The sequence below is a fragment of the Monopterus albus genome, unplaced genomic scaffold (genome assembly GCF_001952655.1).
Source record: "Monopterus albus unplaced genomic scaffold, M_albus_1.0 scaffold125.1, whole genome shotgun sequence".
Taxonomy (NCBI): Eukaryota; Metazoa; Chordata; class Actinopteri; order Synbranchiformes; family Synbranchidae; genus Monopterus; species Monopterus albus.
Genome location: NW_018128005.1, coordinates 689,573 through 703,837, shown reverse-complemented (window position 1 = coordinate 703,837; position 14,265 = coordinate 689,573). Strand labels below are relative to the sequence as shown.

The following is a 14,265-nucleotide window of genomic DNA, read 5'->3' as shown; positions in this document are numbered from 1 at the left end:
CTGTAACCGGTCGCCTTTGGGTCTCTAATCTGATAACATTTTACATATAACATCCCAGTTACATTTTGTGCAATTATTATACCCCGGTTACACTTCCCTGCGCACAAAAAATGACCCATCTTGTCCACAGCGTGGGGACAGAGTGCAGCTGTGGCTTTCTCTGCCACCCTGATGCCTTCACATACTACTCGGAAAATCTACCAAAGAAATTTAAAAGTCCAGATGCGATTGTTTTTACTATTACCTGTCCTCTTAGTTAGAAAATGGAATCTAATATGGATTCAAAGTTAGCCTATATCTTTAACTGATGTTGCACTTGCATATATTATTTTAAAGGGCTTATGTAATTAGAAATGTTTTATCTCGTTTATGCTAGTTGTTTATCTGAACTACAAACTGTGACAAGAAATCGCAACCGTGTATTGTTTTCACCTAAATCTGCTTGAGAAAATCTGAAAATGTACACTCCCCTAATGTGATATAACCTCTTCTTTCATATATATAATTCTCCTCGTCATATTGAGGAAACAATTTGCTCATACACTGGTAATCATGTAGGACACTACTTGTCCTCATTCATGCTGGATGCTCTGTGCTGATTCCGACACTTCCAGCAGCGCGTGAAGGCAACACATGACTGAGCATTAGCTGAGAAGGGAGGGAAGGAGGGATTGGGACCTAGAGAGGCTAAACAGGTGGTCTGAAAACACAGAAAACAATGTCCGGCGGGGAGGAGCACAGAGATTTTTAGCCCTCGCTTCTGCGAAGGAATACCGGGACAGTTACGGAGCCGAACAAACAAGAACCCATGCTCCTTTTTTATTTCCACGCGGATTTCTCCTCATCCTTCCTTTCTCGGTTTTACTCCGAATCTTGGCGAGATATCGGATACTAAACCATGAAAGTCACGGTGTGTTTTGGCAGGACCCGAGTGGTGGTGCCATGCGGGGATGGAAATATTAAAGTCCATACACTCATCCAGCAGGCTGTCATGAGATACAAGAAGGCTATCGCCAAGGTGAGTGGCGGCTACTTTGTTTCCTAGTGGCTTTGTTTTCCTGGAAACAACGTTGCGACGTCCGAGGGCTCGGCGGGCGCATTCTGTATGACGCAAACTTGAAACAAATGCAAAGAAGATGGCAAGAGGCGCCATCTGTGCTCGTTTTGCACAGTTTGTTCACCGTAGAAGCACACACAGCTGCGCGTCCGTGTAGTTCGCCGTTTGTTTGCCAATTTGAGCGAAAGGCGCACCGCCATTGTGGTTCTTGTGTTTGTGTATCCTCAAAACTTCCTTAGGGATTCTGTGGCACTGAACAAAGCAGTCCGTGGTTTGCTTGAATTTGGAGAGACAAAATAGGGTTTTGTGGCGCATTTGTGCACAACAACACGCACGAATCCGTATTAACCCAGTTGTAGGAGCTCAGTTCATGCTTTTGCAAGTTGCCAGCAGAGATTAGCCTACTAGCAAGTTAGCCAGCAGGCTGCAAAAGTAGGACTGTAGTCTGTGGCGTTCAGACTTCAGTGCAGAGCAATGCAATCAGCAACGTCCTATCTGCTTAGAATGCAGTCTATTTAATGTTTGCGTTAGGAAAAACACCAAAATGTCCCCTTTGTTACACTTTTAATGAGCTCATGGTGGCCTGGAGGGTCCAAGTAAAGACACAGGATGGAAGTTCAGCTTAACGGGGATGCTTTGCAACAAGAGGGGAAAAAACAAGAACAGTCCTTTTTGATATGTTGTATTGGACTAAATGCAGAATTGTAAAAGCAGCAGCCTTTAGCTAGCACCAGGCAGCACAGGGAGGGAAACTGCAGTGGCCAGCTCAGGCAGACTGGTGGGGGCCATGGCCCTGACACATAAATCTTGGAGATAAAAGTGAGCCTAAGAAAACTTGTGGCATGATGTTGAGGTAGCAGCAGATAAGGTTGAACCATAGCTTGGTGTTATATCTGCAGGGGTCTCTGGTTAGATCAGATAGGACGAGACTGGGCACAGGGGCATTGGATCTGTGTTCCCTTATCAGAGAGAGAGAGGCCTTCAGTTTACACTGTTTTACATCCAACATGTGTTACATCTGTAGCTTTACAACTTTATTTATATACAATTTATTATACACAGATTTATTGTTAATTTTGTTTGGATTTACTCTGATGCACAGATTTGTTTTAGGCAAACTCTAAAATCTGTTGTTATATACCAGTACCCGATGATAAATCTAAAAAAAAAAACCCACACTTGGTCATGACATTTATCTTTTAGTTTATTTGTGTGGATTTATTTTGACTAGTTAAAGATTTGGACTGAACTTGGGGGCAGTTTGATTGGTTGGACATCTGGTCAGATCTCATTGGTTGTTGTAGCTGTTCTCAGTTTAATTGGGATTCACACTAATTGTGTAATAACCTGTGGCGGTCAGTAGCGGGTTCACAGTATTATCATTTGTTAAACATGATCTACGGACCAGCTCTAGTTTAGCCAGGGTATAGCTATGCTAAAGCGGCTCCTTAAGGTTCATGAAGGATCTGCACTTTGCCTTTCCCTGTGCCAACTTTCCGGCAGTCTCTTTTTGCTATAGTGACCCATAAGTCACAGTGTCTCCTCCTTTCCTTGTTAATAATTCAGTGTGAGCAGACAGAGGAGTGCAGGTATAAAGAGCTGATGACGGCAAACCTCCACCACGCCAAACTACTCGCCATCTTTCTTGTGGAGAGAAGATGTTAACTCTTCTTTCACTTGCACTAAGTTGGTAGTTTATTCTAGTCTCGAAAGGAAGAAAAATAAAACGGTTTTCACTTTCAGAAAAAGATTGTCGGGTAATATAATACTCACTGTAATAGTTTTCATCATTTGGAACAGGCTTACTGTTACTTTGGTTTTCCTCTTAATGACACGGGATAGTGCATGAGATTAACTCCCCAATAAAACTCTACATTTATAGTGAAACAGACTGAAAAGCAGTCTGACAGAGATAATCAAGGTGATCACTGCTGTAATCGTAGAAATATGAAGAGTCGTATATTATGTCTGCCGACCTCACTGCGACCGGAGTGAATTCACTTTGGATGTGAAGCTTCAAACATGTTTCAGCTCACAAAGACATGCCAGAAAAAATAATTACATATCACATTTATAGAAAATGATATGATGATTTGATACTCATTTCAGCTGAAGAAGTGACCCAGGCTTAAAAACCTAGCTGCTCGTTTTCTTTCCATAGATCATGGGGTAGGTTCTCAGTAACATTGACCCATTTGAGTAAGTGTGGAAACAGTTTAAGATGACACCCTTGACTGGAAATCTCTCTGGTGGCTTAATGCTCCAAACCCTCAAGTGACATAAATGTTGGTGTGTCAGGAGATTTTTCTTCTTCTTCTCCTCCTTTTTTTTAAAAATCTGTTTCTAATGCTCAGAAACCTCCAGGGGGATATCAGGTGTCTGGGCTGTGTCAACACCAGCACACTGCAGATTTCCATTCATAGTTTGACACTACAGGAGTTTCCTCTGGAGGAGTCTGGGCCATTGTGTGAGCATCCAGGCAACAGATTTAACATGACTTTGACCCACTGCAAACAATAGGAGCAGGTGTCTGCTGTTGGTCTGGAGAAGGTGATGGGTTTCTTAGGAAATGTGGCTGAAAATAGTGTGTGTGTGGGTATTCAGGGACTTATCATGTTTGCACTCTGGTACAGTGAACGTTGCTGTAACATTATGCTTTGAGACCTGGCAGTAGGTGGGTTAAGTGTTAGCGAGCTGCTAGCTGCCTGGAGAGCTCCCCATGTCCACCGCGGATCCCAAACAGGGTCATTATAATCATCTAATCATCAATAAAACAAATATATTTAGCCCATATCTGTTAATTCTAACCTAAAGCATCTTTTCATTTTGATAGAGTAAAAACACCAAAGATAACCAGGCTCAATGTGTATTTCAGAAAATCATCAAATCTGAGCAGGGCTTTAGTTTGTTTTTAGTCACGTTCTGATGCCATGTCTGTGCGCTGTACTGTGCTCAACATATTACACAATTCATTAGACAAATGAAATACCTGAATGTCATGGTGTAATGTGTTCAGTTTTCCCACTGGGTTGTCTGCCCCTGAACCTGAGTTTGCCCACGTCCAACCTCACTGGTCTGATATAAGCGATGCTGTTTTTGTGGTTCTCATCTGTCGTACATCCATGTTTTATTTATTGTCATTAAGGTGCTGCTTTTAAACACAGTTTCCAGGAAACACACATCGGTGCCCATTTTGCATGGAAAACAGGGAACCGTGCAACAAAGTAGTAAAAAAAAAAACAGCTGCACCTGTGTCCGGGTCTGTAGGTTGTCATTTGCTTATACACCAGTAAAGCTTGTTTAGTCTGTTTTGTTACTGTCAGTGTAAGAATGACACTAGTGATATTAACAGGAGATTTCCAAAGGACTTACCTGGTTCCACATGGTTGCTCTGTTATGTCATATAATCCTGGTTGTATTATTCCGTGCATGGGGCGTGTTCATACCAATCACTTTATCCCCAGTGCTGGACTGTTTGTAGCTGCTTTAGAGCTATTTTTTTTTTTGCAAGTTTAGGTGTGAACAAATGATCTCGCTGTGATGCATTAGTGGTGATCATGTGCAACTAATGGAAAAAGCAATCTACAGTAAAACACAGGGATGTTCTGTGATATAGAGACTGTACATCCCTTTGCTGAGTTGGCACTGAAAAATTAATCAAGACCAAATAAAACAGTTGGATATTGCTTACTGTAATTTGAGCCATAAAATGTTCACCAGCGTAGATGTACTAGATGTACCTCTTGTCAGGTCTTAAGCCCAAAAAAATTTCACAGTTCATCTGATTGATCCAGCGGTGGTTTGAGCCCGGGCCGACCTGGTACCTTTCCTTGCGGAGTTTGCATGTTCTCCCTGTACCTGTGTGGGTTCTCTCTGGGTACATGCAGTTTACATTGATGGGTGTGTGGGGTTGTTTGTCTCTGTCAGCCCTATGACAGACTGGTGACATGTCCAGGGTGGACCCCGCCTCTTGCCCGGTGTCAGCTGGAATTGGCTCCAGGCCCCCTGTGACCCTCCTCAGGAATAAGTGGTATAGATAATGGATGGATGGATCTGATTGATCCTCACAGCACAGGATTAAAAGCTTCACTGATGATCCCTGGGTCGCTGACTTTGCCCTTGACCAAACTACTGTGAAACATATCCTAAAACATGACCTGTCAGAGCATTTCATTTCCCAAAGGAGTCAGTGAAAGACACACCAGCATGAAGTGAAGAGAATTAGCCATTATAAAAACATTATAACAGAGCAGCTGTTTTTGCCTGTTAATGCAGAAAGAAAGAAAGAAAGAGAAGTAAAGTAAGAGGCTGTAAAATGCTGAGTGCAGAGTTCTCACTTGGTGGGAAGGCTGATGCTTTACCTTTTGGAGCCATTTACATTTTAGAGGTTGAGCTAGCGCTGTATTTTCAGTAAGCACTGATTATGATGAAATCTCTTAAATTGTAAGAAACAGAAGAAATCTGTCCTGTGGAGTACAAGGTCCCTGGCAGTAATCCTGTAATCTGTGTTATTGGACACCTTCTTATATTTATTGACTATAAAATGGTCTTTCGTGGGGCATTCTTAAGATCTAGTATCCTTTTATAAATGTTTTAACACAAGAACATGTTGAGCAGGTTTGGGATAACACAAATGTTTCACATGGCAGTGCCGTAGACCTGAGACTTGGGCTTAAGCCACAGGGACCTGACACTTTATAAGGAATCAGTCTGTTTCAAACATTGTGCTTTTGGCATCACTGTTACTGTGGTGAGAACCAAGCAAGTCACAAGTAAAATTCTCATAATGTGACAATGTTATGGGAATAGCATGTATTTAAGTAAAACACTCACAAACCTTTTGTTATTAATTGTGGGTTTGTCGGCTATAAACTAGCCTATAGCTATTAAATTAAAAGGCATGTCCTTCAAGGTGATCTGAGATTCTTCTCAATAAAATACCAAGTGTAATAACTTAACATTAGCTTTGTAGCTAACATTTGACCAGACAGTAAGATGGCTAACGTTTAGCTGCAAAGACACATTCACGTACTTACCTTGCTCTCTGAGATTTGTCATGATGGGCTTTTGATACTGCTATTCTCTTCTTACTACCATCATTTCCCACAAAAGACTGAAAACAGCCTCGATTAATAGCTGCATATAATGAAACTAATCCCAAAAAGTTCACACTGATGCTTTAGTAAAAAAGAGATGCAACTTTAAAGGTTTTCTTAATTGTGACACGTTGCTAACTGAACTCTTGACCGCAGTGAGGGGAAGGGTGGAATTAATAAGCGTCTAGATCATAACACTTAATGACACAGAGAGCTTAAGGGGTTTACAGAGCGCCATGAAAACCGATTACTTAAACCCTGGCATGGGTCCCATCAGCCGAACATTAGCCCCCGACCATGTGCACCAAAGCTGGCTGCATATGGAACTGGAATCCCCAGCAGGGCCTGCAGTCAAAGTAGGCCAGAGACCGACTGACAGCAGCCTGATGCAAGGTGACAAGTGATGCAAAATTATCACCAGCACTTGAAGTTCTTTAGATGAATGTCTGCGTCACAGGGTGGAGTTTTGAGGTCAAGTCCCCCGCCCTTCGGTTCAGCCGTAGGCTCTCTTCCATAAACAGAGGAAACACCTGAATGTAAACTGGTGCAGGGAAGGGACCGGGAACCTTTTACAGGGTTTTAGGAAATAGTTGATTTACCGAAGAGTAATGTTTCTCTCTGAGGTTAAAGTGAGCTTGATAAGTAGCTTAAACTCACATACTATACTCGCATAAAATACAAGTATGATGAACTGCACTCCAGGAGTTTTGGTTTGTTGGGTCGTATGTATCAGTCGGAGATGTATTAACATGGCAACAGCTGAAAAACAAGTCTGATTGTTCAAGAAACATGAGCAGTGAGATAATCAGATGGGAAATAAACAAGCCTCAGCTTAGCAAACTTAGTTGAAAGGAAGGAAGAAAGAAAACAGTAAATTATTACCCAAACTCTGCAGCACGGTCGCTGTGTTCCCAGACCTTGGGAATTACTGTGGTTTATCATAATTGATCGAACTTATGTCACAAACTGTTGGAACAGCACCTGTAATAATATAATAATAGTATTTGTTACGTAACACACTGATGCTTAAAGTTGCTGGTTTTGTTTCCTTCATAATCCAGTGTTTGGTGATAAAATGACACCATACTTTTTAGTTAGTTTCATTTTTGTCCTGAAAAACTGGTCGTCAACTAACATTTTTTTTGTATTCGTCATAGACTGAAATGTCAAGGACTCACTAGTTTTTACACTGAGCTGCTGCACTACTGCCGTTCTAAAGAGTCGTCAGTATCCCACCCCTGTGCTGTTCGTACAGATCAAGCTAAGGGCAGCATAATCGTGAGCCAGCCTGTTCATTCAGACAGCAGGCCGGCATTCTGCACAAGAGGCACAACGCGCCGGCACTCTGCATCGACTGTTGCATAAATTTTGTGCTAGTGTAGTGTAATTTTGTGTAGTCTACAAACCAAAATAACAATGGTGGGAGAGATGAGTGAGGATGTGGCTTTGTTGGTTCTTCAAGCATTTATTTAAATTGGTTAGCATGTTTCTTGCTATGTGTGTGAATGTTGTGAGTAATGGCTGCAGTCGACGCGTTCGTTACATCAGGAATTTTTTGATCTATAAGTTGGACAGAAGATGAGAATGGTTCGAGGCAGAGAGGCTGGCAGAGTTGAGACACCAGTGATAGTGTCTCACACATATGACATCAAAATGTAGCACTTGGTCCCAGACTGCCAGCTCACCCTTTGTTTCGCCTCTGGTACTACTTCCCAAGGCGGACCAGAGGCGGAACAAAAATGGCCCGCCATTCCAGCTTTGCGACATACACAGATGAAACGAGATGGAATAAAGACGCACCAATCCTGCCTTGAAAAGGCAGCGTATAAGGGGCTGCTGTGTGTAGAGTGCTGACCACAGGGAGAGAACTGTGTCTGAGGAATGTAAGGACACTGAACCAACAGCTCAGATATACTGTATCCCTCAGTACAGCCTGGAGAGTTCACATTCTTCATCTCGTACAGTGGCCTAGATCTTTTATCTTTGCTCCTTGTTTACAACATACTGGTTTATTATTTTCTTCCTCTGAAATTCACATGAGATTCTTCTTGCCAGGGTCTTAAAATTTCATTTTATTCTCCCCCTTCACGACGGAGCCTGTAGTTCTCATCCAGCTGTTAACTGCCAGTGGCTTAGCAAGTCCAAAGAAACGAAGGGCAGAGCTCAGACTGCCAAGCACGTTCTCCATAGAAACCAAAGGGATGGAGCCCCTGCACTGGCATAGTTCACATTTTTTAAAACTCAGAGATGAGTGTGAGGTCCAGCTCAGACATGGCAAACCACACCCTGCTCAGAGGAATGAGCATTAGCATTACGTTAGCATAATCACCCAAATGATTTAGGAGTATAGATTAATGATGTACCTTGAAATTGAATTCAGTACTTAGGCTGATGAGGCTTTTGTCTGCCAAATATAGCACAGGCCAAGAGGGCTCTGCCTTTGACTGATGATTATTGGCCTATGGGCAGAGCAGAGGCACGAGGGCCTGGATCTTCATTTGTCACTTGTGTGATGTTTGTCGTGTGTCTTGGCTGTGCCTGGTGGAGCTCAGAAGGCAGATGGCTGGGCTGGGAGAGTTGTCACCACCTTAAAACTGAGGAACAGTCTTTAAAGTGTCTTTCAGTATTGTGCTAAACTGATCGGTAGCTTAATTAGTCAGTCAAAAATCATTAGTCAAACCAAAATGACATTTTCTGGGGTGCAGCTCTTTGTGTTGGGATTGGAGGATGTCACCACACACTTTAGGAAATCGTGATGGACGTTTTTGACTATTCTTGCGTTTCGTAGACTAAGCAGTGAATCCATTAATCAAAAAAAAAGGCATTATTAGGATTTGTTTTGCTTTTCCACCTCATTAATGTGCATTTTGATTAAATGGTGGCCATAATATTCCACACAGTTTTTCACTTTCAGGTTTTTTTTTCTGCTTTGTAGCTGAAATGACACAACCAGTCTAACATGTTGATGTTTGCTCATTTGGTTTGAATGACGGGACAATTTCCTTCGTTTATGACAGATTTAAGAAAAGCTTTGATTTATTGCCGCCTCTACGATCCCAGTTTTTCATTCTCACCCGAGTGTGTTTGACATGGCTCGTCTGCACTTGTCAGAACGCAGCCTACACAGTGATTTAATATTCACTGTTCACACAGAGAGGCTGTGAAACAATCAGAACATCAGAGATTCACAATACCCAAACATATTACAGACCCTGAGGGGGTAGTCACTTTAAGAAAAGGGCATTCTTATTTATGTACTTAAATGGTTTATATTGATGTATTACATTGTGTAGTCTATTCATTGTATTTGCAAGGGTGACATTGTAGCACGTTATGGATTCTTGATCACAGTGCTTTTTACAGTAGAATGAAGCACTATAGCTAAGATGGAATCTCCTAAAAAAAAAAAAAAAGATCCTGGAGCAGCTTCTCCCAGTGTCTGTCAGCTGGTCTTGTTGCTGGATGTGAGACACTCATGCTACTCATCAGCTTATGCTGCAGCACTTAATGTATGTCCGTCCTGTCCTGACTGCTGCTGTCGGCATGTCTGCAACGTGGTTTCTCTTCCCATGTCAACGCCACTTACTTGTGTAGAGCTTGGCATGTCTGTGCTGTGCACTTCCCTTGTGCCTTCAGCACCACTACACAGACATGTTGAGAGACAGAGGCAAAATGCAATGGATGAATTACCCACCTGAGCATTTGCATGGTAGATCTCCATGTTTGTGTTGCTAAATCACTGCTTTTCAGACATGTTGAGCAAAACAAAAGATGCTGTTAAGACTGTCAACATGTCTGCCTGCAGGATGTCTGGTGCAGCTGTATGTTGGTGAAACTATGTAAAATAGAGCAAAGACACTGGAAACTGAATTTCTGCATGAGGAAATTATGCTATTTCATATTTATACACAAAGTTAACTGATAAAAATCCACAGTAAATGAAATAAAGATTTTCTATCAGTGCATGATAAGGTAGAGTTGTTCTGTGACTTTGTGTTACTGCAAAATTGCACAGAGGTAATAAAATTTTTGTGTGCAGTTTCAAGTTGGTCATGACAAGCAGCTGCTGATCAGTTAAACTTGGAGTTGCTCTAAAACTACAGTTTCTGGTTTTGAGCTTAAGCGAATCTGGTGACGGGAGACGATGGTGATAACAAACATTAAGTGCAGCTGCAGGGGAGAACAGGAGACGTACAGTAAATCCCAGAGTGGCCTGAGGTCAGTGATCACTGATGAGTTCTAGTGAAAGCGACTCCAGAAATGTCTGAACTAAAAAGTACAATAAACATTCAGCACTTGTTTTGGACACAGTAGAGCAGATACATGGAAACTGTCGTGAAGCCAGGTACTTGCAAGAAGGTTAAAATGGAAACGGTCAAACCTGATGGTGCCGCCTCTGTGCTCATCTCCCTTTGGTTTTGTTCAGACACTTGGCACCAGTGGGGGAGTCTGAAAATAAAAGGAGGCAGCCCGGTCACCAGGGTGTTTAAGGCTAAACCTAGTAGCTACCTCTAAAAGCAAATGGTTCAAGATGTAAGATGTCTACCTGGTGTGTGACGATGTAAAAGCTCTGAGATGTGGAAGGTGCCACATCATGCAGTGCTTTGAAAACAAACATGATGGGATTTAATGCTTTTCACCCAGAAATATTTTAATATGTGTGTAAAAACGTTGCTTGTACAGGCCTCCTGTTCAGCTTTACTCTATGAATGAGTTAAAGTTGAAGAAATCTCCTTCTATAATTAACAATGATGGATTGTCAATGCGACTTGAATACAGTTTATCACAGTGGTGACAATTGAGGCAGAAAAGGGCCTTGGCTGGATAAAAAGCTTAGTGTGAATCAACCGTGCCAGGTTTGGCCTGGGACTGCTGCCTCTTTTGACATGATCAGACAAGATTGCATGTGCGTTCATCTCTAAGGTTTGCCCTCTCACATGAATTAGGACACCAAACCCAACACGCCTGGCATTTCAACGAGGAGACCGTTTGTTTGAAACAAGCGCCCTATTTAGAGTACCTTGATCCATGTATTGAAACTGTGCCCAGAATCTCTAGCCCGTCTCTCTTTAGCTTGGACTCTTCACTCTTCTCTTGGGTCGGTGTCACCTAAAGCAAACATGTACGTAAGTGAAGACAGTGAGGGAAATTCCTGTTCCCATTCTGAGACTTGTCTTTGAAGGAAAGAACAGATGACTATTCATTAAGCTGGTGTTAAATGACATTGGCAAGATACATTTAAAAAAACAGGGTTGAATTGAGTCAGTGTACATATTTGGTTTTTCTGCTTTGTTATCAAACAGCAGTAAATCGTTTGGAGACTATGTAAATGCAGACTCAAAGTAATTTGGGACGAGCCGTGGAGGGTTATCAGGGTAGATTTGAAGGAAGGTAAGACATGAGGCGATGTCTCGTAACACTGGCATGTGAGAATATCCTCACCAGGAAAAACGACAACAATGGTAATTTGTACAAATGACAGTTGCACTATTGCTGTAATGCCATCAAGTAAACAGTGGTGCTAATGGAAAGCAGCAGGAGGCTGTTAATACTACCGCAAAAAAAAAAAAAACCCTGGGCAGAAAGTCAAGTTGGGCATGCACAGTGTGTAATTTGGACACCAGAGGTCATCGTTCATACCTGTAATCCACCCATGTTGGTTTCTTCTAATGCTGACTGTGAGTTTTGCCTAACAGTAACTACATAGCTTGCCCTCATGAATGAAACACATGGGTTTATGGAACTAGCAGCTGATTCAGAGCATAAATGCTACAAGCTTGTGCTACTTGATTTAGATTTGACTGCAGCTTCAAAGTCACACGCCCACTTATTTTCCAAATACATGACTGCTGCAGTAGCCTGGCCTGCAGTGTCACAACAGGACATTCTGCTAGAAGGCTGCCCATTTCTGGACCGCAAGCAAATGGGTAGATTCCTTATGTACTTCTTACCATAGCCATGGCCACTGAACTAGAGCAAGTCTGTACTGTTTACCCAGTTATCAGCCAAAGGTGCTTTAACACTTATGGCTTTGTATTAATGGAAACAAACCTGGGGCTAAGCATCTTGCAATATAGAAAATACACTGTATATAGCCATTTGGTTTTCTTACATGTGCAGACTATCAGATGATCAGCAGTGTCTTCTGGTTCTTGAAAATTCTGTGTGGTCAGCTTCTTTGTCCAGAATCCTGTTTTCTTCCTTCTCCTCAGTCAAAGCTCAGTGTGCAGCGAGGCTTTCTGGAAGCCTGGCATGAAGACAGCGATGCCGCAAATACCTCTATCTTCACCATCCAGACGTGATGGATGGAAAAAAGCCTTGCTCCTGCCAAAGACTGACGGCTTGTGCCTGAGTCCAGCTGGTTCTCTATAAACAGCATATGAGTTTTGCCTTGTTTTCTGCTCGTGTTTTGTTTTGATTTACTCCTCTTTCTTATTTGTAGAGAGGATTATTCAGCCATTAGAGACATAAAACACAGGCTTTGACATCACCACTTTTAAAATGAACATTTGTTGCTTCTGCAGCACTTTTAACATTTTCTCTGTTTAACATATTAAAAGAGGGCTGTAGTTCTAAATTAGGCTCAGTTTAAATCTTAATTGAAAGCAAAGATTGCATTTTGCATTTTGCATCTCTTGACATCATCTTCACACGTTTACCAAATTGCTAAATGCCTATGGTGCCCAATGACTTTAGTCTTTGGCACTGAAAAATAAAGCTTGGCATTGGAAACAAAACTGTAACTGAAAAAGCAAACATTGGCACTGAAGCATTTGTACTGGAAAAAACACAGTGGCATTAAAAAAAATAAAGTATTAATACTGGAAAAATGACAATCTTTTTCTTTTTTTTTCCCCAATGCAAATGCTTTGATGCCAGTGTTGCTTTTTTTTTTCAGTTATGGTTTTGGTTTTCCTGGTTACGGTTTTGTTTTCAGTGCCAAGCTTTATTTTTCAGAGCCAAAGGCTAAAGTCATCAATCTGGTGCCAGAAACGCCTGAAGTCAGAGAGGACACACAAAGCTTCCTGATATGTTTCAGTATGTTAAACCACAGACTGGGATCACGTGTGATGTCCATGCTTTTGGCTGCAAGAAGAATGACGTCACGGGATTTTTTTGGAGTAACTTTTTGACTCTATCAGCTGCTTCAGATACAAAAAAAAAAGCTTCCTGCTGTCATGTATATCTGTCTCTCACTGGACCAGACAGTGTTCTGACCCTGTCGTTTATCCTCTTCACCAGTGTGCACACACTACTTGACTAGATGTTTATGCACACAACTTTTTCCCCATTTTCAGTTGAGCGTGAATCAGAAATGCTGCACCTGTAAACTTTCTCATAAACTTGGCATTTGTGGCATTTTCAGAGAACATGTTCAATATTTTAAGATGTTTAAAAAGAAAGCTACTTAGTGTAAAACATGTTTTTGGCAGTGTTATGCACCTTTACCTTTATTTATTTTTGAAAGCTTGTGTACAAAAGGACCTTGTAACCAAAAGTATCTTGTGACCCAAATGCCACATGGAGCTTAGATACTTCTAAGGTTCTGACTGCGCGGTTTCATCACATCTATCAGAGCCAAAGAAAACTATCGTTTCCTCTCTCGCTCTAACTAACACCACCCCAGTTCATCTCTAGACTCTAAATGACTGCGGTCTGCGTCTCCATCCCCCCCTTCTGCCCACATCCATCTCTAGATCCCAGCTCGATTTCCTCCCCCACCGCCTTCACAGCCCACTTCTTTAGATGAGCCTTTGCTCTCTCAGCCATGATCCAAATGAGCCTGTTTGAGATTAGAAGAATACAGTTCCTCTTTTTCTTGATGTAAATGTACACAAGACGTGCATATTACAGGGCTCTGATGAAACGTCCACTGTGCTTTTTAGCAGTTTGGTGTTTTGCCAGTTTTTGTCTTCCATGTGGAATATTAGTAATTAGTATATTAGAATATTAGTAATGCAGTTTTGGTTATTAAAACTGCACTTGCATATAGCTGATAGGAATGCAGTGTCTGTGGCTGCTAAAAGACACACCAGCTGTTTTATTGACTCTCTGACATCTTGCATGCAGGATAACAATCTCCTGGCCCACACGTGGACATGTGCACTCTTT

At 41.9% G+C, this 14,265-nt stretch overlaps 1 protein-coding gene across 1 annotated transcript in view; it reads left to right on the top strand.

The window, feature by feature from the left end:
- The first annotated feature begins 568 nt into the window (after positions 1-568).
- LOC109967086 (partitioning defective 3 homolog) overlaps positions 569-14,265 on the top strand; it is a 207,316-nt gene continuing 193,619 nt past the window's right edge. The window contains 1 exon segment of the mRNA XM_020612437.1: positions 569-1,018. Coding sequence (XP_020468093.1) covers positions 899-1,018 — 120 coding nt within the window. The 5' untranslated portion in view covers positions 569-898.